Source organism: Ictidomys tridecemlineatus, chromosome Y (genome assembly GCF_052094955.1).
Source record: "Ictidomys tridecemlineatus isolate mIctTri1 chromosome Y, mIctTri1.hap1, whole genome shotgun sequence".
Taxonomy (NCBI): Eukaryota; Metazoa; Chordata; class Mammalia; order Rodentia; family Sciuridae; genus Ictidomys; species Ictidomys tridecemlineatus.
This window is the reverse complement of record NC_135494.1, coordinates 23623484-23649836: the sequence shown is the minus strand read 5'-3', so window position 1 is coordinate 23649836 and position 26353 is coordinate 23623484. Positions and strand designations below refer to the sequence as shown.

The 26353-nt window shown below is 45.3% G+C and overlaps 1 protein-coding gene across 1 annotated transcript in view; it reads right to left on the bottom strand.

Annotated features, from left to right (window-relative positions):
• Nucleotides 1-26353, bottom strand: part of LOC144371894 (acyl-coenzyme A oxidase-like protein) — a 235194-nt gene that overhangs the window by 32416 nt on the left and 176425 nt on the right. Inside the window, exon 15 of the mRNA XM_078035198.1 lies at nt 656-745. Within this exon, the coding sequence (XP_077891324.1) occupies nt 656-745 (90 nt within the window). The remainder of the gene's footprint in view (nt 1-655; nt 746-26353) is intronic.

Below are 26353 nucleotides of genomic sequence, written 5' to 3'. Positions count from 1 at the left end.
AGAAACATGATTTATAAAATCACTTTGCTATTGTTGAAAATTCGGATTCTAACATTATTGCTGTCATAAATAATGTACTGGTGAGAATGTACCTAAAGTCTTGCTGTATTTAGGATTATTACTTTAGGGTGGAGTCCCAGGAGTAAAATTATACCCAGCCCAATAGCAACATGCAAGGAGACCCCTTGTGCTCTCACCAACAATGGGGCTTCAATATGCTTTTGAGGATGAGTCAATATGACAGAGAAAAGAAAACAGTGTTGCAATTTTTCCTAAGATACATTTCTTTCATCACTAGTGAGGCTGTTCGGTCCCCTCCTTTTGTAATTTGATATCTTATGTCCTTTTCCTGTTCATCTTTGAGGGCTTCCATATTCCTTTGGAAGAGCCTTCTTAGTAGAAAAATCTGACTTAATACATATGAGTAGTTCTCTGAAACCAAAAAATATAATTCAACATTGAAGATAAGCTGAGAGCAATGATCTAATCCACTGTTCAGCTACTGCAAACATAAAGTACCTAACAGGAAAACACCTGCCAATTAAATAAAGACATCAGATGAAGATAAAACATGTGAAGCACTACAGATTGCTGGATAACTCTTGAACTTCAAAATTATGCTGTTTAAAATGAATAAACATTACCTGAACCTTACCTGAAGCATGATAACATTGTCGCCTTCGAAAGTTACAAACACATCTGCATCACACTTCAAGTCTGAGATTCGGTTTTCCATCATGTAGCCCTATTGCAGAAGAAATAAAGAAAATAAGAAACACATTTTAAATTTGCAATCCCATAATTATACAGGATTAACACTTTCTTTGAAATTAAAAATGCAGAAAATTAATTTTTCTATATTTTTATTGGTGCATTATAGTTTTACATAACAGTGGGATTCATTGTCACACATTTGCACACGCACACAATATAACAACGTGATTTGACTAACATTATCCCCAGCATTTCCTCCCTCTCTCCCTTCCCTCCTGCCTCCCCCTTGTCCCCTTCCTCCACTCTACTGATCTCCTTTGGGGGGAAAAATGAAGAAAGTTGAAAGTAATAAAATAGCCATATTTTTTCTAATCATGATAATCACTGTAAGAATTTTGATCCATCACATTAACTTTTGATTCACAAATACTATTTTGCATATTGTCTTCATCTATAGTAAAAAACATTTTAAAATTATCATGTCATATTTTTCAAAAGAATCTCAATAAGGGATACTGATATTTCTCTCTCTTCCAAATACTATGAATTCTAATACATAGCAAGGTATCAGTAATTATACCCTACCATATACAGGCAAATAGCACCCCCCACATGTGACATACAACTTTCTAAAAGTTGGCAAATAGACCAACAAAAATTCTTGGGAGGCCACATAAAAATCTTAAATTGCCACTCTGCATGGTGACATCATTAAACTATTCTGCACCATAAACTTGCACTGTGGCTAGTTGTTCTTTTTTAACTTCCTGAGATCCTTACTGCAATGGCAGCAGCCCACTGCTCATTTTCAAAGTATTAAGTGTTTCCTCACACAAAGAACTGCCCACTCAAGAGAACACAGGGTTAGGCCCAGGCGAATGGTGAAGGAAGCCAAGCTTGTCTCTGCCCCCCTCCCAGCCTCTCCACTCTCCTTTAGCTTGGTGTTCTCCCACCCAAAATCTCCAGAGCCTTGCCCAATGTCCAGATCTGCTTCCATAAAACACCATCAGATCAGCAGTGATTGTCCCGTTACTTCTCCCAGGAGCATCTATCTTCAGGTAGCACAGTGGCTCTGAATTACTCAAACTAAAAAGTTTTTTCTCAGCAAGAGAAACAATAAGAGAGGTAAATAGGGAGCCTACATCATGGCAACAAATCTTTACTCCTCACACTTCAGATAGAGCCCTAATATGCAGAGTATACAAAGAACCCAAAAAATTAAATAAGGAAACAAATAACCCTATCAACAAATGGGCCAAGGACCTGAACAGACACTTCTCAGAGGAGGACATACAATCCATCAACAAGTACATGAAAAAATGCTCACCATCTCTACCAGTCAGAGAAATGCAAATCAAAACCACCCTAAGATACCATCTCACTCCAGTAAGATTGGCAGCCATTCTGAAGTCAAACAACAACTAGTGCTGGCGAGGATGTGGGGAAAAGGGTACACTTGTTCATTGTTGGTGGGACTGCAAATTGGTGCAGCCAATTTGGAAAGCAGTATGGAGATTTCTTGGAAAGCTGGGAATGGAACCACCATTTGACCCAGCTATTCCCCTTCTCGGTCTATTCCCTGAAGACCTAAAAAGAGCATGCTACAGGGACACTGCTACATCAATGTTAATAGCAGCACAATTCACAATAGCAAGACTGTGGAACCAACCTAGATGCCCTTCAATAGATGAATGGATTAAAAAATGTGGCATTTATACACAATGGAGTATTACTCAGCACTAAAAAAATTACAAAATCATGGCATTTGCAGGGAAATGGATGGCATTAGAGCAGATTATGCTAAGTGAAGCTAGCCAATCCCTAAAAAACAAATGCCAAATGTCTTCTTTGATATAAGGAGAGCAATAAGAACAGAGCAGGGAAGAAGAGCATGAGAAAAAGATTAACATTAAACAGGGAGGAGAGGTGGGAGGGAAAGGGAGAGAGCAGGGAAATTGCATGGAAATGGAAGGAGACCCTCATTGTTATACAAAATTACATATAAGAGGAAGTGAGGGAAAAGGGAAAAAAACAAGGGAGAGAAATTAATTACAGTAGATAGGGTAGAGAGAGAAGATGGGAGGGGAGGGGAGGGGGGATAGTAGAGGATAGGAAAGATAGCAGAATGCAACAGTCACTAGTATGGCAATATGTAAAAACGTGGATGTGTAACCGATGTGATTCTGCAATCTGTATATGGGGTAAAAAGGGGAGTTCATAACTCACTTGAATCAAATGTATGAAATATGATATGTCAAGAGCTTTATAATGTTCTGAACAACCAATAAAAAATAAAATAAAATAAAAGCAAAAAAAAAAAAAAGAATGTCAAATTTCACCCCTATTAAAATTGTCCAGCCACAGAGGATACAGAAACTCACAGACGGGTGCTCACAGGGCAGTTCATATATCTGAGCCTCAGGGACCTACTGCCTGGGGGACCTGCTTTGTTGCTGAAAATGGGCACAGGAGTTACGGAAGCCTGAACTTCCAGGGTCCTGCTGCCCTCAGATCTCTGAAAATCTGTGAGGATCAGCCCTGCTGCCTGCCATGAGGAAAACCCTCTAGGGCCTGGCCCTTCCTTTATGCTCCTCAGCATCACAACTGGACAGTATAAACCACCTGTAGTGACAGAAGCAGAGGAGTCTTCAGAAGGCCACCAGAATTCTTCATTGTTTTCATGAGGTTAAGCCGATTCTATAAATAATCAGTAAGACTCCAACCTGGAGAAGCTCTACCTCCCCCTCCCTACCTGCCCTCCACAGCCAAGGGCTCCTCCCCTCACCAGGAAACCACAAGAAATCAGGTTCCAACTGCACATCCTCCTCCCTCCTGTGCCCACCCCAAGGCCAGAGTCCCCTCACATCCCATGCAGGGTGGGGGGCTCATTCACTTCATCTCCTCCTCTCCATCCTCAAAGCAGCCCTGTGAAAGGGATGTCACCCCCACTTTCCAGATGAAGAAAGTAAGGTTCAGAAGAGGTGCTGGAATGTTCTAGAATCATCTTTCAAGTTCCCCTGTGGAAAAAGAGGAGCACTAAGTCCAACACCTCAGAGCCGAGAAGTGGTAGTTACACTAAGAATCACAGCTGCTAACACTCCACATCATAATGTTGAAGAAACAATGGGTGTTGCTCCTCTGTCCCCCATGCAGGAAAGGGCAGCAGGTTCTTCTGGTCATTATCTGTCACTGCCCAGGAAACCAGGTGACCAGGGTTTCAAAATGACTGAAGGAACACTCTCGTCAAAGGACGGCAGAACCAGCCCCCACCCACAGGCTAGAAGAAGACCGGCCCTGACAGCCTGGGGCACAGTTTGTCTCCTACCAGGTCTTCAATGCCACATAGTTTATTTTTCCCCCTCAACAGAACTCCACTGTGAAACCCTTGACTAGTTCAAAGGTCAAGAAAGACTGGGGGAAGATTCTGGACTCTGTGGCTCTTGGGAGCTGAGGCAACAGGATGAAGACCCTCAGAGAGCTTTCAGGCAAATGGAAATGCAATAGCTAGCAGAGAAAACCAAACTCCCATATGTGTGAGGCAGCAGTGGCAGTGGGTGGCACGTGGCTTCAATCTCCCAAAATTGCCAAGGATGTGTTTACCATCTAATTTCCTTAAAATAGGCCCAGAAAGCCAGGCATGGTGGTGCATGCCTGTCATCCCAGCATCTCAGAGTGCTAAGGCAGGAGGGTTGCAAGTTCAAAGCCAGCCTCAGCAACTTAGGGAGGCCCTCAGCACCTTGGTGAGATCTAATAGAAATCAAAAATAAAAAGGACTGGGGAGGTGGCTCAGTTGTTAAGAATCCCTAGGTCCAATCCTGAGTATTGCCCTCTCCCCAAAAAAGAATAGGCCCAGAAGGCCCAGCCTCACTGAAGTCTAAATCCTGGGACATATGTGGTGACTCCTTTAGAAACTAACCAGGCTCAGAAAGTCCAGGACTCTGTGGTTTGGGTGAGTGTGTGTAAGAATTTAGAGGAAGCTCGAGGCTGTGAGAAGCTCCTGAATGGGGACTCGTAACCCTCTTCCCGAGAGACTTCAATTCTAATTCTGAGCCTCACATTCTTTGGGGACAAGTGACTATAAAAAGTGTGTGTGTGTGGTGTGTGTGTGTGTGAGAGAGAGAGAGAGAGAGAGAGAGAGAGAGAGAGAGAGAGAGAGAGAGAGAGAGAGAGAGAGAATCTGTCATTTGGGGTAGGGTACTAGGGATTAAACCCAGAGGCACTGAACCAAATCCCCAGCCCTTTTTATTTTTTGATTTGAGACAGGGTCTTGCTATATTGCTTAGGGCCTCACTAAATTGCTGAGTTTGCCCTTGAACTTGTGATCCTCCTGCCTCAGCCTCCTGAATTGCTGGGATTATAGGTATGGGCCACCATGCCAGGCTGTCATTTTTTAATTAAACAGGAAGGTTTTAAAAAATTATTATTTCTAAAAATAACAATACATAAGCAGTGTCCAAAAAAATCCTAGAAAACAAAAACGAAAGGAAAATAAATAAATCAGCATCCAACCTCACAGTGTAGAGGTAAATGATTGCCTAAGAAAGAATAACCCCAACAAAAGGGCTTAGGTTAGAAATTGGAAGTACAAGATGGAAACAGGAGTTGTCAGGGTTGAGGAGGAAGAAGGGGATGGAGCAGAAACAACTGAGCAGCTCTGAGTGGAAGGGAGCCATAGACTGTTCCAGGAGGAGGAGGACATGACAGAGCATAGAGATACAGTCAGAGGAGACCTCCACAAGGGTTCACAAACCAGCACTGCAGAAGGAGCCCAGAGAAGGGACAGCCTGGCAGGCCATTGTGGATCAAGATATTAATGTATTTCTCACTTTCTTCTTGTAGCTTTAAGTTTTTAATCAATTGTAACCAATTTTTACATGGTGAGAGATAAGGGTCTAATTTTATTGTTCTGAATGTGAACACTCAGCTTTCCCACTACCATTTACTGAGTAGATTGTGTTTTCTCAAATGTGTGCTTTTGGCACCTTTGTTGAAAATCAGTTGGCTGTAAGTGTGTGGATTTACTTCTGGACTCTCTGTTCCAAGTCACTGGTCCATGTCTGTTTTTATGTCAGAATCCTGCTGTTTTGGTCATTATAGATTTGCAATGTCGTTTCAAGTCCTGTACTGACATGTATCCAGTGTTACTTCTTTTGGCTAAGATTGTTCTGACTAGTCAAGGTCTTTTGCAGTTCCATACGAATTTCAGATTGCTTTGTCTATTTCTGTGAAGAATGATGTTGGAATTCTGATACATATTGCATTTAATCTGTAGATCCCTTTGGGAAGTGTATGATCATTTTAACAATATTAATTCTTTCAACTCCAGAACACAAGATATCTTTCCATCTTTTGGAATCTTCCTCAATTGCTTTCATCAATGCTTTACAGTTTTCATCACAGAAGCTTTTCATCTCTTTGGTTCAATTTATTTTTAGGGATTTTTTAAACTATTGTAAATGAAATTTTCTTTTTCAGATAGTTCACTTTTAACATATGGAAATGATACTGGTTTTGTATGCTGATTTTGTCTCCTGTAACTCTACTGAGCTCATTTATGAATTATAATAGTTTTTTTTTTTAGTGAAGTCTTAAGGATTTTCTACATGTAAGAACATGTCATCTACAAACAGGAACAATTTAACTTCCTTCTTCCCAATTTGCATGCCCTTTATTTCTTTGTCTTGCCAATTGCTCTGGCTAAGGCTTCTCGTCTATGCTGAATAGAAGTGGTAAAAATGGGCATCTTGGAAGATTTTAGAGGAAAACTTTTCAACTTTTCCCATTCAGTGTAATGTTAACTGTGGGTTTGTCATATGGCCTTTATTGTGTTGATACATTCTTTCTGTACTTATTCGTTGAGTTTTTGTTGAGAAGAGATGTTAAATTTTGGCAAATATTTTTCTGCGACTAGAGCAATGATTATATTTTTTATTATTTTAACAGAATTATAATGTGATGTGCCACATTGTTTGCCTATATTGAACTATTCCTGTGTCCCTGTCATGAATTACACTTGGTCATGGTGAATAATGTTTTAAATGTGCTGTTAAAGTTGGTTTAGTAGCATTTTGTTAAGGGTTTTTGCATCCTAATACATCAGGTACATTGACTTGTAATTCTGTGTGTGTGTGTGTGTCTGTGGGTGGGTGTGTGTGTGTGCACACATGTGCATGCGCAGGGTCTTGTCTGGTTTTAGTGTTGGGATTATGTTGGCTCCCTAGAATAAGTTTGAAACAATTTCTTTCCTTTTTTATTTTTATTTATTTATTTTTTTTCTTCTTGGAAAATTTTAAAAAGCAATTGGCATTTCTTCTTCTTTAATTGTCTGGACAAATCCAGCGGTGAAGCTATCAAATCCTGGGCTTTTCTTTATGGGAGACATTTGATTACCAACGCAGTCTCCTTACTCCTTATCAGTCTGTGTAGGTTTTCTGTTTCTTCATGGCTCTGTTTTGTGAGGTTGTATGTGCTTAGGAGTTCATCCATTTCTTTTAGGTTTTTCTAATTTGCTGACACTTAACTGTTCATAATAATCTCTTGTGATCGTTGTATTCTATTAGTCACAATGTTTCCTTCTTCATCTCTGATTTGTTTATTTGTTTGTTTTTTTATCTGTAGGCTCTTCTTTTTACACTCCTAATTGCTTCCTTGGCCAGGCAGAAGCCTTTTAATTTGATGCCATCCCACTTATTGATTCTTGGGTTTTTTTTCTTGGGTTTTGGGAGTCTTGTTGAGGAAGTGATGCCTATACCAATATGATGAAATATTGACTTCATGTTTTCTTTTAGCAGTTGCATAGTTTCTAGTCTAATTCCTAAGTCTGATCCGTTTTGATTTGGCTTTTATGTAGGGTGAAAAAGATCTAATTCTTTTATATATGGATATCCAGTTTTCTCAGCAACATTGATCTTTTCTTCAACATAATATTTTTGGTACCTGTGTCAATTAATGGATTGTTGTAAGTATGTGGCCTTGTCCCTGTGTCCTCCTTCTATTTCGCTGGTCTTCATATCTACTTTGATGCCAGTAGCATGCTGTTGGGGTTACTACAGCTCCATAGCTACACTAACACACATATATGTATCTATATAAACACTCACACATAAATACATTTACTTATCTGTTTACACAGTATATGTGTTTGCTAATGCCATTTTGTGGGTTGTTTTCTAGTTATGGAGGAGAGCCCTCCTTCCTCTCTGTCTTCCTAGATAGGGCCTCACTATGCTGCCCAGGCTGATCTTAAACTCATGGAGTCAAGTGATCTGAAAATGCAATGTCCCCCAAAAGCTCAGGAGACAATGGAGCAGTGATCAGAGATGAAATGATTAGATGATGTAATCCATAACCTAGTCAGTGGATTAATCCATTTAATGGATTACTGTGCTAAGTGATAACTGTGGGCAGGTGGGGTGTGGCTGGAGGAAGAGGTCACTGGGGGCATGCCCTTGGGGATTATATATCCTGTCCCTGTCCCTGGCTCTTTGTGCTCTCCTTCTCTCTGCTTCCTTGTTGTCCTGAGCTGTGTGGCTTTCTTCTGCCACACCCTTATGCTATGATGTTCTGCCTCACCTTGGGCCCAGAGCAAACCACTGAGACCAAAATAAACTTCCTCCTCCAACTTCTTCTTCTTCTTTTAACCAGGGATTGAACCCAGGGGTGTTTAACCACTGAGCAACATTCCCAGCCCTTTTTTATTTTTTATTTTAAAACAGGGTCTCACTAAGTTGCTAAAGCTGGCTTTGAACTCATGATCCTCCTGCCTCAGCTCCCCGAGTTGCTGGAATTACAGGCGTGCACCATCATGTCTGGCTCTAAGTTGTCTTTTCAGGTATTTTTGTCACAGCAATGAAAAGCTGACGAAGACAAGATCTTCCTGCCTCAGCTTTCCAAGTGTTGGATCGTGATTGATCTTAATCCTGTGACCACTAGTCAGCATTTGCACATTGAGTTCAATCTTTGCAGTCCGGCTTTGTTAGGAAGTGTATTTCAATAATAAAGCCTGTCCAGATATTCAGAGCAGGTCACTAGCAGAGTCCCTAAGCCTGTGACCACTTCAGCTATCGTAGCACTCGGAAGTGCCCTAAACTGAGAACACTGCAGCTGGAAACCCATGATTGCCAAGGAGAGGGTGGCACTGGGTCCTACCTAAACCCAGAGCCACCGATGTCAGTGAGGTGGGACGTGGTCTTCCCGGGACACATGCATGCAACTTCTGCTGCTGAAGTTTATGCAGGGCCTGAGGTCACTATGATCAGCCAGGAGTGGTGTAGGCTAGAACCGGAGCCCACCTCTCTGGGATTGGGGGTTCCTCTCTGTCACCAGAGTGGATCTGGAGCCTCCATTCTGGTTCTGGCCTGGGAACAGGGCTGAGGTTCTTCTCGGGGCCGAGTGCTCCTGTGGCAGGCATGGTGTGGATTCCAAGGCCATGTCCCAGGCTCACTTGTCTCTCTCCACACTATGCTTCCTAAGGTTGGGAGAAGGGTGATTGAGCAACACAAAACTTCTCTTTTCCTACCCCCTCATTTATCCTTTCTTGTTATGTCAGAACCAAGTGCTCTGATTCTTCACCTGGCTTCCACAGCTCCTATGAGGGTATCTGCCTACAAAGACAGTTGCCATCTTGCTCCACCACCTGGAAGTGAACCTCCAGGAAGTGAACCTCTTCTTAGCCCACATGGGAAGGGCCATTACTCCCAAGGACCAAAAGCCACAAGCAGCAATCAGTCTTTCTAGAGGAGGGTGGAGGAAGGGAGAAGAGGAGAAAGCAAGAGTGTACTGTAGGGCTAGAGTCTCTGGCTCAGAAGAGAAAGGGCTGAAACCATGTCTGAAGCCTCAAGTCAGACCAAAGGTACTGTCCTTGTTCCTTCAAGCAAGTGTTGGAGATTTGCCCAGCTCTTTCCTGAAACCCTTTCTGCCAGAGACCTGCACTTTACTCAGGAGTGACTTCATCTGTTTTCTGTGGCTATGACTGAATACCACAGGCTAGATAATTTATAAGGAGAAAAAATTATTTAGCTCATAGTTCTGAAGGCTGAGAAGTCCAAGATTGGGTAGCCATGTCTGGTGAGGTCCTTCTGGCTGGTAGGAACTCTCTGCAGAGTCCCAAGAAGGCTCAGCGCATCACATGGTCACACATAGCAGGCTTTCTCAAGTCCCTCCTCCTCTTACAATATCCCATTGGCCCCACCCATATGGCCTTGTTTAATTACCTTGCAAAGACCCCACAAGGGATTAAGTTTCTATTCTCTTTCAATGTCCCACTCTGAGGATTAAACTTCAACATGAGTTTTGGTGGGAATAGACTACAGCAAGAGTCTCATTTGCCCAAAGAAGGCCACATTGGCCAGGGTAGTCCCACTGTGGGGAGAGTACAAGACCAAGTCCATTCTTACTGCAGGTGGAAGAGACCCATTAGCCCCAGGGCAGGGCAGGTTCAGTCCTGCACAGAGCTGATGACCCCTCCATGATGCCCAGTGCCATGTTTTCTCCTCTCAGGTGTGTTCCAGAATGCCAAAGGGCATGCTCTTTCCATGGTACTTTCCAGAAAAGTATCTCATGTGCCCCATCCTACTTCTGTCCTGGGGTAGGATTTTTCCTCCATCTGTGAGCCTCCCTCACTTCCCACTGGGGGTTCTAATTTTTATAAGTCTCCTAATTATCTCACTTTAACTGGAGTGACAAAAGGCCCATGCAGGGCTGGGCACCTCCTCCCTTTCTGCTTGTGATGGTCTGAAATTTGGGCGCCAACAGAGGTGAGGCAAAGAACTTCACCCCCCCACACACTGGTGCAAAGGCCAAATTTGGGTGCCCACAGAGGTGAGGCTAAGAACCTCACCCCCCTACTGGTGCAAAGGCCTATCCACAAGTATGGCTGTATGCTGGACTGGTAGTCAGTGATGGGTAAGATCCAACTGCAATGGTACCAACCTAAGACAGGAGGCCGACGCCTTGAGGTCAGCTCATCTGATGATGGGTAAGGACCATATGTAGTATTGGACAACCTAAGACAGGCACGGTCCCTAAGCCACATGCTTGGTGTTTAATTAAACAGAAGTGGGGAGATGTTGAGAGCCACAGTTTAATCTGAATGACGCCTGGCATTTTGCTAGAGGGAATGGTTGAAAGGTGACCCAGCTCCAGGATTAGGGCAGCTCCTGGATTAGGGCGGATCCTGGGGGGGGCGGGAATAAAGCAGATCCTGCTGCCTCGGGCGCCCGCTACTTTGGAGTTCCCATTGAGTTCTCCCAGGGGTTCCGGCACACAGAGCCTGGTGGAGGGAGTGTGTTCCTGGGAAGTGTGTGTAGAGTGCCGGTGAGAGTTCGGAAATAAAGAGTTGCTGTTTGAACCTACAAGGCTTTGTGGTGGCTAGGTTATTTGTGCTCAGCCAGACTGCAGTGCGCGCGCACACACACACACACACACACACACACGCCCATGCGGCAGGGAGGCCGCCATGTCAGCCAGGTTCTCAGCCCCCATGTGCCCTTGGAGCCGCTGATGAATGCGAGCTGGAGGGCTGGGGTCTCCCAGAGCCCCTCTCAGCTGAGGCTGTGCTCTCTGTGGCACGAGGGACTCCAGAGAGTCATGGCTGCTTCGGCTCTGATGGACTCTGCTCACTGTCTCCAGGGCCTGATGTAGAAGGCTTCTTGGGAGTGGGCTCTCGCCCTGTGTCTCTGTTGAGAATCTTTCCAGTGCAAGGCCTGAAAATATTGCCCTGGGCATATCTAAAGTTATAAGTGAAAATATACTTTGGGTACACCCACAAAAACAGCACAGGAAATCCATACACAAGTGTGTGTGTGTGTGTGTGTGTGTGTGTGTGTGGTGTGCACGCGCACACATGGACTAACCTATCTCCCTCCTATAGTCCATGTGCTGGAGTCCTAACCCCAGTACCTCAGGATGTGACTGTGTTTGGAGAAAGGGTCTTTAAAGAGGTAGGGTGATGCTCAGCGAATGTGACTAGAGTCCTTATAGGAAGAGCCTGTTTGGACACAGACACCTACACAGGGTGACCGTGTGGAGACCCCCAGTGAAAAGAGCAGTCTACAAGCCCGGGAGAGCTGTCTCCAAAGAAACCAGCCCTACTCACACTTTGGTCCCATCCTCTTCATTAGAGAGGGACCTTTCCCTCTGTACACCGGGCTCCTGGCTGGGGACATTTGCTTATTCATGGTGGGATTGGCAGGGGAGGGTGGGAAGGAGAAGGGATTCAGGGAATAAAAAGGTTTCATCCTCCAAAAAAGTGAGTAACATTTTTCCACTAGCTTCCTTCCCTCTTAATAAAATAAGAAAGGAAGAAAGAAGGAAACGTGGGACAGACAGAGGGAACTCTAAACCCATGTCCCAAAAGCCACCTGAGTCCTCAGGAGGTTATCCGCCCGAATCCTGACTCCTGGAAGAGAGAGCCCTGGCAACGCCCACCCTGCCCACCTTCTGGGTTCCATCTAGCCCCTTATGACTAATTGCAAGTGTCACCAAGGTTGCGTCTCATTTCAGAGGGAGCCCCGTGACACATACTTTATGATTCAAACTTCATCCGCTGAAAGTTTAATGTTTTCCTGCTGTTTTTAGCATCTTTAAGTTTTTTTTAATGGATGATTGCATTTAATAAATGTATCAGAACAAATTAGAAACAGGTTCTCTTTCCCCTCTTTAAACAAATTGAGGGTAAATTTTGTTAATTTGAAGAAGGAGAAACAGATGAAATCAATCTCATTTATTCATTAGGGGAGAGCCAACTAAAAACATAAGAGGCTGACCTGCCATGCACAGGGACTGTGCCTTAGAGCTGTTTTGGTGACATGCCTCAGCACCTGCACCATCCCCGTCACGGGAGCCCATCTTTGAGAACAGGTAGGTGTAGGAAGGCACCTGCCACCCTCCCTATGACAGCTCAGGCCTGGGCTGAGAGCAAAATGCAGTCAGCAAAAGGGCCGACCACTGCCCCACCCTGCCCGGCATGCTCTGAGGTGACTTTCAGAACAAATAAACTGGAGAGAGTGGTGAGAGGGAGTTCCTTCCTGGCTCCTGTCACCAAACACATACCAAAGCTCCCTGTGTCCCAGGCTACTCATGGTGAACCACAGACATGACCACAGACATGGTCCTGTCCTCGTGAGAGAGACGGGTATTTGTGAGGTAGACGAATAAAATGGGTAATTTAAAATGTGTGCCAAAGTCTAGAAAGGGAAAGTGGGAGTTGTCTGTGAGAAACATAGAGAAAGAGACCTTCTCTGATTTGGATGCCAGAGAGGGTTTCCGAAGGGCTATGTCATCCGGAACCTCGGAGGAGAGATGTCAGTCGAGCAGTGGAGAACACTCAGGAGACAGAGAAGCAGGTGTGACACCCTGAGGCCATGGAGGACTGCAGAATGCCTAGGACTAGAGAGACAGTGGCCTAGGATAAGGCTGGGGAGGCAGACAGGGGCCAGATCAGCTGGGCCTCAGGCGCCATCTTGGGGATTTCTTTTACGTTAGCTTATGTGCAGTGTAAAGTCAAAAATAAATGCTAAGCTTTGGAAGAAGATGGCTTGTGGTTTTCAAAGATGACTCCAGCTGCTGAATGGAAGAGACCATAGGAAGCAGGAGAGAAGGAGAGAGTTTGACCAGCTGGTGGTGTGAAGATGGGCAACCCAGGAAGAACGGGACAGATAGATGGTGCATGGCTCGGAGAGGGACTGATGTGTGTGAGAAACACAGATTGCTGCAGGAACAAGTAGGTGGAGGTGTGCGGTCCACTGAGTGGAGAAGCCTGGAGGAGGCCTATGTCTGTGGGAAGGAGCAAACATTCATATACATTAGGTGTGAGAATGGGTGACATCCCAGGGGACTGGTGGAAATGAACACAAAACACAAGAATCTGGAGATGTAAAAAAGACGTCTAGTGTCTCGCCATGTAGGCTGCATTTAAAAATCTTGGGAAGGTACAGAATCATCAATGGGGTGAGTGCACAGAGAGGGGAGGACCCAAGGCCATTTCTGGAAAATACCAAGCTCAAGAGGCCAGGTGAAGGGAAACCAGCAGAAGAGGCTAGGAAGAAAGCCAGTGAGTGTGGCACCCTGGTGTTGAGAGGAAAGGCACATCCAGCGAGGAAATCTACCCTCCTGAGTCTACCCAGAGCTCAGGCAGGAAGACCAAGAAGGGCCCTTTGAACAAGCCACTGGGAATCTGTGGTGACTTAAAAATAGTTCGGGTAGCAGAAGTGGGGAAGCCAGATTTGCTTGGGTCATGTCTCTGGCAATATGGCAGTCTAGATATTATTTATAATCTTCTCCAATAGAAACCATCAAAAATATGCTTGTGAAATTATTTCTTAAAAGATGAGTAGCTTAGCCAGGCAGGGTGGTGCACTCCTGTAATCCCATCGACTTTTAAGGCTGAGGCAGGAATATTGCAAGTTCAAGGCCAGCCTCAGTAATTTAGCAAGATCCTCAGCAACTGAGTCAGACTCTGTCTCAAAACTTAAGAATTAAAAGGATTAGAATGTAGCTCAGTGGTAAAGAGCCCCGGGATTCAATCCTCACAACAAAAGATATGACTGCGAAGAGGGTCAGTACCAGATGTTGGAGGCCAGGTGAGCAGTTATATGATGAGACCATTCAAACCTAGTCCTCTGAAAAGTGCTGTAAGCCACCGCCCACTCAAGAAGACTCGAGCAGATATGTTGGTTCAGCTCTGGATGTGGATGGAGGGGAAAATCTCTCTCTTTAGAACTCCCAACCATGGTGGCCTTCACAGGGCTCAAGGGCCTGCATCTAGACTTCCTAGGAGGCACTCAAGCCCCAAGCAGCGAGGGTGGTTTAAAGTGGGCCTGGGTCATGGTCTCCAGGCACCTGACAGAGACACACACAGACCCTCTCTGGCCTGAAAAAGCTACCAAAATAAAGTTCCAGTGACCAAAGTTCCCCACCCCAATCACAAAGTGTAAGAGAAATAAAGGACAACCAGAAGAAGTGGCAGTCAACCGAACCAAACCACAGAGGCAGCAGATACCAGTATTAGCTTATACACCTAGAAGGAGACAATATAAACACCACGAAGAAGGAATAGCCCTTCTTCAAAATGCCTAAAATTTTCTGAGATTGTTGAGTGACACAATTTCATGCCACATGTTCAGCAAGTTCAAATGAACCCAAATAGGAGAAGTGAAAACAGATTCGTAATCATGCATTTCCCATAAACACCAAAACACATAGAATTCTTAGAAGAAACGGGAGAAAAGTAGATGGCCATGAAGTTACCATTAGTTAGATGGCTGATTCCTCAACAGTGAAAAGGAATCAAGACAAAGAGAGGAACTTCCGCACTGAGAGAAGCCACTGTCCAGGTACGCTCTACACTTCACGCTTAGCCTTTCAAGACCAGCAGGAAGGAGGACATGTCCAGATGGAACCCAGACCCACACCAGAGAGCAGTGCAGAGCAGGGGTCATGACTGCAAAGATGCAGGAAGGAACTAGGGGCCAAAAAGGTGGTGAGAGGAGGGAGAAAAAGGGTTTCCATAAAGTCATGCACAGACGGTCCTTGGTGGGATTAGAAAATGGGGTACTGAAGCAATTGACCACAGAGAAGGAGACTCACTGTACAGCTGACAGGTAGTCGACAAGGCCAGTATCATAATAGATTTTGAAAACTCTGTATTACACTGGCCCTCTTCTCTGAGGATAGTGGAATTAGGTGGAAAACCCAGTATTTGTTGGGCGCGGTGGTGCACACCTGATCCCAGCGGCTCAGGAGGCTGAGGCAGGAGGATGACAAGTTCAAAGTCAGCCTCAACAACTTAGCAAGGCACTATGTAATTAGAGACCCTGTCTCAAAACATGAGGATGTGGTTCAGTTTGAACCCCTGGGTTCAATCCCATACCGTCCCCCCTCCACAAAAATGGTAAAAGAACACCTAGTATAAAATATTGTACCAACAATGACAAGAGCAGTGACTGAGAAGGCTGTCCTTGCAGGGGCTGTGATTCTTAGCCTTGGCTGGGACATTGCTCTGCCATGTGTGGTCCTGGGTAAATGCTATGTCCAGGTCTCAAATAAGGAATGCCGGGGACATAATTGATAGACATATTCACTGAATGTAAGAGTCAAGTAAGTCACGATAGAAACTAAAATATACTCAGAATCAACAGACAGAAAATCTTATATATCAAACCATGATTGAAAGAGCCAAAACAGTATTTTAAAAGATAACAGCTTTAAATGTTATTATTATCCAAAAAAAGAAATAGAGAAGATTAATAACATCCAAATTAGGATATTAGAATATGAGCAGGAAAATAAAACCAAAGAAAATAGAAGGAAATAAATAATTAAGATAAAAATCAATGGAATAGAAAAACCAGACGCAACAAAGAGGATCACAAAGCCAAAGTCAATTATTTGAAAAAAAAAAAAAAACCAACAACACAAAAATAGATTCAGAGAGTAAAGTAATGGGAAAAATAAACACTTTTTGAAATGGAAAGGAGGCATAAATCCCAGATGCAGCAGGAATTAAGGCCAATATAGCTTAAAACCAAGAAGAAAGGGACAAATCACCAGAAAAATATAAATTACCAAAACAGACACAGGACGAAATAGGAAACCTGAATAGCTTATGATCATTAAAGAAACAGAATCAATCATTGAAAATGTTCTCAGAAGGAAACCACAAAGGCCTGAACGGACTTGTAGCTATTTATGCCAAAAGTGCAAGGGACAGATGATTCGGTTCCAAGCAAACCCTTCCAAGATAACAGGAGAAGGGACACCCTTAGGGCATTTAGTGGGGGTGTAAACTTTGATATTCAAACTAGGTAATGAAATTACTAGAAAGGAATACACAGGCTAATCACTCCATCACAGATGGAAAAACCTGAACAAACATTAGCAAACAAAATCAGTAGTTTTTTAAATATACACACGTGCATACCACAGCTAAGTGGTGTGTATCCCCAAACCCAGATTTGTTAACATTAGAAAAATCTGTCAATAGACATTCACCACACAAACAGATTAAAGGAAGATAAAGAATAATTTCATAAAATTCAAACACATTTGAATTTAAAAGCCAACACCCCCAACCCACATACATATACATACCTCGACCTAAACTAAGGTTAAAACAGACCTTCCTACACATGATAAAGAAAATCTAAATACTAAATAATATCCTTGATGACAAAACATTAAGCACGTTCCCTTTAAAGTCAAGAATAAAATGCAGGTGTCTGTTATCCATCAATTCTGTAAACCATTGCACGGGAAGTCCTTGCCATTTCAATGACAGAAGACAAAAAATTAATGTAAATAATTGATAGTAAAGGAAGAAACAAAGCTACAATTTTTCCCTGACAGGCAACATAATTATCTTCATAAAAAACTTCCCAAACTATAAACCTATCATTAGAATTATTATGACAATTGAGCAAGATTGCTGGATATAAGATCAACATACAAAATTAAACTCAATTTCTGTATGCCAGGAATGAAGGGTTAGTTAGAATATGTTTTGAGAGCTATCATAGATATCATAATTGAGATCTGATCAGCACTGTTCTCTAACCACAGAACTCACAGAGGTGGGGTATCAACAGGCACATTCATGATACATGAACATTCCAAAAATGGTAGAGTTGGAAAGGGTTTAACTCAAACGGAGATAAGGATTCAGCATTGGATGTGCAAGAGACCATCTGGAGTGTGGCTGGACACACATAATTCATAGGTAATTTTATACAGCACGTTTAGTGTGCCTGCATTTTTACCTGCCACATGAGGTACAGTGTGCAACTTCCAATCGCATTGGTGTGTTGGCACTCAAAATTTTTGGATTTGGGATTGAGAATGCTCAGCCTGTAGATGCAATAGCTGAATACAAAGAAGAGTTGGGGAGAAGTGGCAACCAAGAGAGGCAAAGGCTGGGCAATGGGTCTGGAATGACGGAGAGGCCTGAAACAGGCATGCCTGGACTCCAGACCCTTCCCAGTTCTTGGTCCTCACAAGACCTGGATTCCAGAACCCACCTCCCCAACTCTTCTCCTAAGGTGCAGTCTTCTTTTTCACTTAAGCAAGTTTGTAATGATTCTCTTACTTGTATTCAAAAGAATTTTAATCAACTTGGGAAACTTCATACGCAGTAAATCCTTTTGGAGAAGGATTTACTGCGTATGAAACCATCTCAAAGGACAATAAAGCAAGAAAGATGACAACATATAGTAGATTCCAAATTGGCAAACTGGCGCAGGATCAATGCCAGTCCACCCCCTTATCCTATCACATGTCTGAATGCTGTATAAATTTTATAATCACCTTGTTTATTCCCTTAGGAAACTTGGGTTGATACCTTCAAAGGACTGTTACCAATACCAATGGGTTATTCTTGGGTCATTCAGCACTTTCTCTTCAGAATGGGTAAGGAACCATTCTGCTGTCTGTTACTCTCCCCCTGTAATTTGCCTGACAAGATAGGATCTAGGAATCATGACTCTCACTGAGAAGATGGACACCTCAGGGCAATCTTCCTCAGGATTCCAGATTAACATCAAAAGACAAAGAAGCCTGTTTAAAAGCTATGGACTATGTTAAATGAGGATTAAGAGTAAAACAATGATTAACCTAGGACCCAGAGGGTCGGGGAACAAAGTTGTGGTCACCTCCTACTCTGAGAAAAAAAAAAAAGTCAAAGTCCTAAACAAAGAGAACCCCAGCCCCCCCCCCCCACATGAGATCTGGAGAAAACATCTCACCTCATGTTCTTCCATCCATGGGAAAACCATAAATCCATTAGAATGACTCCTACCCCTGGGGCTACTGGAGGATTATGGGTGGCAACATCTCTACAGGCTGCTGTACCTAGCAAGGACTGGAAGAATGTCAGGGAGTCAAAAATGAACCCTTCTCTTGAAAAATAAGGGTTGATTCCACTAATCTTAGAGAAGATTCTTTGAATGTTGAGAATTGGTGACTTTTATAAATCTCTACAGATCAGAGTATCTTCAGAAGCTGAATCTGCAGCATCTCAAGTTCAAGGCAACTATCTTCTGTGTTATACTCAGAAAATGGCAGCAGAGGGTGAGGAAAGGCTTAGAGTTTATATCCAGGAGCCCTGGAATGGTGGGATTCATCTTGAAGGCCCTCATCACTGCCAGAGAAGGGGTCTCTGGCCTGTGAAATAGAAGAGGGATGAGTTGGCCAGGAGACATTGGGTTCTCTAGAGAAATGAGAAGGAAGCTGAGCAAAGAGCTTGGCTAACAGAGTCATCACTGTTGGATATGGAAAATGACACACCCCAAAACAGTGTGGCTCAGGAGAGGGAGTGAGGGAGAAGGCGACACACTATCCTTTCCCAGTGACAAGACAGGCCCCAGGGAGGAGGTATCCACCAAGTCTGACAGACAGCCTCTGGGAGAGGCCAGAGCATCGATCGTTCCCCACACAAATCCTTTCCCAGGTACCGACCAGGGACCCCAGATCCTCTATCTGGCCCAGAAAAAGATAAATCCCAGGGGGTCTGACCACTGACACCAGACCCCCTCCCATCTTGCCCAGTAAAACAGATGCCCAATTCCTGAGTGCCCACACTGACACGCTTATTAATTCAGTCACCTCTCATTTGAACCTATATAAGCCCACACTCCTCCTCTGGCCAGTGGCTCATTTTTCACCAGGAAAGTGGGTCCATCAGAGGTGTCACCCGGTTCCTGAATAAAAAACTATACTGACCCATGAAGTTTGCATCGGGCCTGGTCCTTTTGTGCTAACAGTCTTGGCAACTAGAGTACCCACATGGCCCCTTCTGGTAGAGGACCCTTCTACCGCGAGGCCACAACAACACTTGGACCCGAGACAGACCTTTCTTGGAGGTTCACCAGCTCCAGCTTTGAGCCTCTCTGAGTGTGGGCAGTGTCCAAACTCCTCCCATCTGCCACCCTGTTACTTGGCACCGCGGAGAGGCCAGCCAACCCTCACCCCTCACACATGTGCAGTCACAGCCAGTGGCACCCTTGACCTTCAGAGCCAGAATCCTCCACCAGCACCACTAGCTAGCTACACATGACCCAGGCCTCAGCCAGGGTTATTCTTGTTTGCATTTCTTCTCCAGAAGTTGGATGGAGAGCCAGATAGCCTCCGCCTTGGCAGATCTGAGTGGGTCTGACCCCCTTGTGTGTTGTGAAAGGCATCTATCCAGAGGACGGCTGTGAAGAGTTAAGGATTGAAATCAATGCCATTTATTTTATCCCAGGAGTTACTGCATCAGCTGCTCTTGGACAGACTGGAGACCCTCAAAGGATCCTCTGCCCTTGGGCCAGGTTGCCTGCCTGCATTGCCTTGGGCGGGGGGGGGGCTCTGTGTTCCCCTGCAGGGCTGGGCAGGGCCCCATTGAGTTCTTAGATTTGTTTACAGTTCTGCATCCACTTGGGTCCCCAGCAGACACTCCTGACTGCTCCTCTCTGTCTGCATTCAAAGGACCTCCACACCTATTGTCAGCACACAGGACCGGCTGGCCATGTGAACCAGCGACAGCAACTCCCAGTGGAGGCTGGCAGGCTCCTCCTGCAGTGGAAGCTGGCAGGCTCCTCCAGGAGTGCAGGAGGTCTCCAGCCTCAGCACGCAGGCATGGCGGCATCTCTTTGGGATTCCCAAGATTCATTTTGTTGACTTCAGGACTTTGCTCTATTCTAAGGGTTAGTGGATGCCAGAAAAATGAGGTGTTAAATCTCCCTGAGGAATGAGTCATGGCCAAGTCTACTGAATAAGAAAGAGACTCTGTATCAAATTTATGAGCATTTGCAATTGTTTCAGTGTTTTCTGGTGCAATCATTAAATGTAATCATTGGGGCCTCTTCCAGCTGGAGTATATTTGCAAACAGCAGCTCCACAGCTAACATGAAATGGAGGATCAAGGCCCTTTGCTGATAAGATTATCATTCTGGATCTCAGCTCCCTCCTGAGACTCCACCCTGTTGCAGTTCTGTTCAGATATTTCTTTATTTGCTTGGTCAGTTCCACTCTTCTATGTGGGACGGCGGGACACCTAGGAGAGAACCGGTGCAGCAGGGCGGTGTTGCAAAGACCCTCCACTGCTGGGGGTGGGACACGAAGTCCTGCTATGGAGACTGACTGTGAGCACCCTGTGAACCCAGGGCTGATATCTGGTGTTGGTATCAGGGGGCAACGTGAATGGCACAAGACGTGGCTATGGGTATCCTGCTGCAGGCACCATCTCAAGCTGAGGGATACTGTAGAAGGTCCTCATGAAGGTTTGGCTCTGCAGGGCCAAGGCCAGCAACTAGGACTGGGGGTCACTGATCCGCCCTGCTGAAAGGGAGAGTGGAACCCACATGTGTATCCAGGCTGCAGGCCTGTTTTGGTGGACACTGAGGCTTCGGAGTCAGCATTTGGTGAGCATGCCCAGCTTCAGCCTGTTAAGCTCCCGTAGGTGGGGTGGGGGAGCACAGGAGGAGCAAGAGAGGTGGGGCAGAGGTGAGAAGCCTTCCCCTGCTGGGGTAGAGCCTACAATCCTGTGGAGGCTGAGCCTCCCTCCACACGTCAAAGCAGTACTCTGAGGAACCCCAACCAGGCAGCTCCCACAGAAGTCTAGTGCTTTATGGTGGGGGACAGGGAAGAAAGGAAGGGAACAGAGTTGAGATCCTTCAGTGTAGCCTGTTACTGCATCCACAAAGGGGAAAAGAGGGAGGTACCACCTTCTCCCAGTATCCATGGGGGATTGGTTGTAGGATCGTAACAGTGTCCACTGTATGCTTTGAATGTAGCCCTTTTTGCTCTGCCACCGCAACTGATTTTCAAAATGGACAAGTTTCTTTCTCTTCCTCTCTCCCTGCTCCTCCCTAATCTGTTCCCCTCCCTAATCTCAGTCACAAGTGGATCACCTTTCTTCCCCATCCTAGGCAGAGTTAGATAACTCCCTGAGCACACATCTACCATAGGAATAAAGTCATCCAGAGTTTGAGGATGGCACCGGAAGTTCTCAGCAATGACTATCTCCCGAGTAAACAAGTGAATTTCAACTCCAGAGAAAAGGTGGAATTCAACCTTTGAATCACCTCTTTAAAATCCCCCTGTTCCTGCTGATGAGCAGAATCACAGCCTCTGGGACAGGAGTCCCTTGTGTTCCTCCTTTGCTAGCAAGGCAATAAAATTTCCTTTTCCTTTTTTCCAAAATTGTGTCTTCATGATTGGGTTGGCATCAGGGACAAGGACTAAGCTTTCAGCAATGGGACCCCTGCAGATACCCAAATCTTCAGACGCTCAAGTCCCTTAGATGAAGTGGCATAGTCTACTTGAAGTCATCTCCAGATGGCTTATCATACCAAACACAACGTAAATGCTGTGTGAGCAGTGGTTACGCTGTATTGTTTAGAGAACAATACAAGGAAAAAGAGGTCTGTATGGGTTCAGGACAGATCCAGTTTTTTTCTGAATATTTTCAACCTATAGTTGGTTGAATCCATGGGTGAATATGTGGATACAGAGGGTGGATGATTGGATTTATTGAGTGCTTACATGGAATAGGCACCAAGAGAGAGGGATACTGAAGCTCTTAGTGGGGAGGTCCAAGGGCCCTGAACATGCGATTCCACCACCCCAACCCTGGTGGCCCCCTTCCCATGACAAGGCACCTCTCCCATCAGAAATGCTCATCTAAGAAATGCAAGGTCCAAGGCTGTTTCTCCCGCTCCCTTCTCAGGTGATTTTAGGAAATCCTCTCTAGGTTGCTCCAACACTGGGGAAGGGGCAATGTGTAAGTAGAGTCAAGTACCAACAGGCTCTAGAAGTTGGTTGACCCCACCAACCCTTAAAGAAGGAAGGTGGGGGGAAGAGAAGCAGCAGGGGCCTGACGCACACGTCCAACCAGAGGCAGAGCTGGGTCTCCGCAGCCAACTGAGAGACGTGCGGTCAGCAGGTGAAGGGTTTTCATCACGTCTAAATGGAGCCTGTTTGACTCTCCTTCCACATACTGAGATTAGAAGCCGAAATGCAGAACATGTGTGGGAACAGAGAACTGGCCACTGGGGCTCTCGCAGCTGGGTGCCAAGAGCAGGCTGGGCCAGTCTGCCGGCTCCCGTGCCAGCCCCTCCCTGGCTCAACACAGAGACTTTGGGGTGAGTAGTTTAACTAAATCCCACTTCACTTCCCTGGGCTGTACCACAGGCAAAACAGCAGGGAGTCATCTCAGGAAAAGAACGGTCTGGTCCTGTTGGTGGCCCTCCCCTACTAGGGGAAAGTCTAGTTCAACTAGTGTTAACCACAGAGCAACCAGCAAGACCCAACCATGACACTGGGAACCAGCTCAGGCACATGAGGGGCCTTGCCAAGCTTTAACATGGTTGTGAAGTCACCGGTTCTATTTAAACCATGCTTGTCCTAGAGGGAGAACTTAGCTATTTTCTCGGATCGAGTGGGCAAAACCAGTAAGACACTGTGATAATAGGAGCAAATGTGACTCCATTTTGTTTTGTGACTCCATCCTGTAAAGCAACCATGCCAAGTAGAAGGGTCATGACTGGGGCAAGGTGTTCTTTTCCTTTTGCTATAGAAACCTTTAAGAACACGGAACTACCTAATGGGGCATTGTTTCTGTAACTAGGGGAACGGGGCTCTGTTTCTGTAACTGGGGTGACTGGGCTAACTGTGATTGGTTAGGGTTCCTGCCGCTTGACTGCACTCTCCCACTTCTGTAACCCGGCTTGCTTGCATTGGCTGGACCCCCGAATGTCCCTTTTGGGGTTTTCAGGCTTATCAGGAGTGCCCTTGCAATTGCTCGGGGCTGATCAGGGGAACAGCTTTATGTTCTGGTCAGTCGCCAGTGAGCTTCAATAAAGGCTTGATTCGATTATGCACGAGTGGTCTGGAAGTGAGTTTATGAAACCCCGGGACGAAGCTTTGGCTACAACAATACAAGTTGCATATGGCGCAGTGCCGTGGGTCAGGGGCTTGGAGGGACTCTCTGGGTTCGAAGCTTGGCTCTGCTGCCTTTTCGTTCTTAACCTTGGGCAAGTTATTTCATCTCTCTGGCCTAAGTTTCCTTCCTGTTTTCCTGCCGCCTTTTAGATTAATTTGGTATTCTTATAATTCCATTTTAACCACTTCTTAGCTAGACGGCTTTTTATTTTAGTGGTAGCCTCAGAGTTCATAGTATGGGTGGAGGTTCCCTAATCTGAAGGTGGAAATCCAAAATGCTTCCAGTTTCAGATTTCACAGTACTTAGCATTTCAATCCAGCCAAGTCTATGGAAATATTCCAAAATCCAAGAAACTCTGAAACCTGAAACGCTTCTGGCCCTCAGCGCTCCAGATGAAGAAAATGATCTGCATGTATCGTTAGCCATGATGGTCCACTTTCAGGTGACATCATCCTACAGCACATATGGTGTGACAGCCTTGCAATGGTGTGCTTTTTCTTCCCTCCTGGCATTTCTGCTATTATTGCTCACTTTACTCTTACATATGTTGTAAACCTCACTCTACATGGTTGTTATTTTCATTTAAAAAGTAAACTAAATTCAGGCACAATTGTGCAAGGCTGTAATCCCAGTAATTTGGGAGGCTGAGGCAGGAGGATTCTAAGTTCAAGGCCAGCCTCAGCCTCAGACCCTGAATCAAAGTAAAAACAAAAAGGGGTGGGGATGTGGCTTGGTGGTAAAGCACCTGGGTTCAATCTCTGTAGCAAAAAGAAAAAAGAAAAGCCAGTTAACTTTTTTTTTTAATGGTACTAGGGACTGAACCCAGGGGCACTTAATTGCTGAGCCACATCCCCAGTCCTTTTTTATATTTTATTTAGAGACAGGATCTTGCTGAGTTGCTTAGGAACTCACTAAGTTGCTGAGGCTGGCTTTGAACTTGCGATTCCCCTGCCTCAGCCTGTTGAGCCACTGGGATTATAGGTCTGAGCCACCACACTCCGCACCAATTAACCTTTAAAAAGATTTAAATACTGAGACTAAAATCTGATCATTTTATCTGTATTTTTGATGCTTTTCATTGCTTTGTGTAAATCCCTCTCTCTATCTGGTATCACTTCCTTCTGCCTGAAGAATTCCCTTTAGTACTCCCCATGGGAAAAGCTCGTGAGTGATGAATCCTGTGAACTTTTACGAGTCTAAAGGTGTTTTTATATTGTTTCTTAAACATAATTTTGTTGGATACAGAATTTTAGACTGACTTTTCCCCTTTCGTTACTTTAAAGATGTTGTTCCATTGCCTTCCAAGGTGATGAGTTCCACATGAGAGATCAACTGTCATCCTTCTATCTGCTCTTTTATACAGAACACTTCTTCCTTAAGCTCCTCAGACAGGCTGGTGGGAGAGGCACTATTCCCGTGCTGTGTAAGCACTGCTGCTCTAATCCTGCTGGGTGATTCTGTCCTCAGCCCTGAGCCATCTCACAGGCCTGCGCTAGTCAGTACCAGCTGGATATTCGGGGATGGGGCGGTGGGAAGAGCTGCTGCTGACCTCTGAGCTCTCCCTGGTCCAGTTCTCTCCCATCCACTACTCCATCCTGTGAACTCTACGTGCTTTGTTCCCGTTGGCCCCTCAGCTCCACGCCTTCCACCTGGGGAACTCTCTGGGCCCTGCTGTGGATCACCCCTAGATGGTTCTTGGGTATGTATATTTCTGTCCTTCAATAGTAGCCCCCACATTGGGAGCAGCTTCTGAAATGAAGGTTTCCGACCCTCAGGACGCTGCTGTCGACTTGCCTCAGTCCCCCTCCTCAGGCATGGCCTGGAAACTCTCTCATGGTAACCACAGGGGCACAGCAGGGTGGTTTGTCTCCTCCTTCTGAAAGGTTCCCATCCTTCCTTGCCTGGTGTCCATGCCTTACAAACTCCTCGGTGCGTGTCTGCTGACCTGGTTTTGGTGTCTGGATCAGGAGGGCATAGCTGCCGTGTGTTACTCCAACTTGGTCAGAAGTCCCCCAAGGCCAGAGCGGCTGGAACCTCAGGGCCTCCCAATTCCAGGCACAGGGCACCATGCCCCCCTCAGACTCCCTGGCCTTCAGGACCCAGAACATGTGCCTAGCACCCTGTCCCACACAGACAAAGAACTGACCACCCTCCACAGTGACCCTAACCAGCAGTCATCAGGGCTGTGATGTGCTTGTGGGAACAAGGACCACGGAAACTCCAGCCATGCGGCTCACTTAATGATCAGCGTCTAAAAATTTTTCTTTTTGTATGAAACCTCCTTTATCCCAGGCAGAGAGAGAGAAAAAGGAGTAAAAAAGATTAAAATATGATTGAATCGCAAAGTCCCACTCTATTTGGACCCTGCATTATCCACTTCACTGCTAAGAAAGTTCTTTAACCATAAAAACATTACTTTCAAAACATTCAGCCTGACGCCCAAAGAAAGCAAGAACTGCCAAAAGTCCTATAGAAACAGCCTGCCTGAGACTCTGTCATGACCCCCCGACACAGAGAAGTAATGGCATTCAAATCAGCCACCGAGCATTATGGGAACATCAGTCTGTGGAGGAAACAACCTGAGAATCCAGAGGTTTCCGCAGAGTAGTTCAAGAGCAACCGTGCAGGGACCATGAACTCACCTAGACCCAGCTGGGAGGGCTGGGCGCCCATCCACCCCCAGATCCAAGGGAGGCCACGCAGGAGGGAGAGAGGGCCACTTTGTGT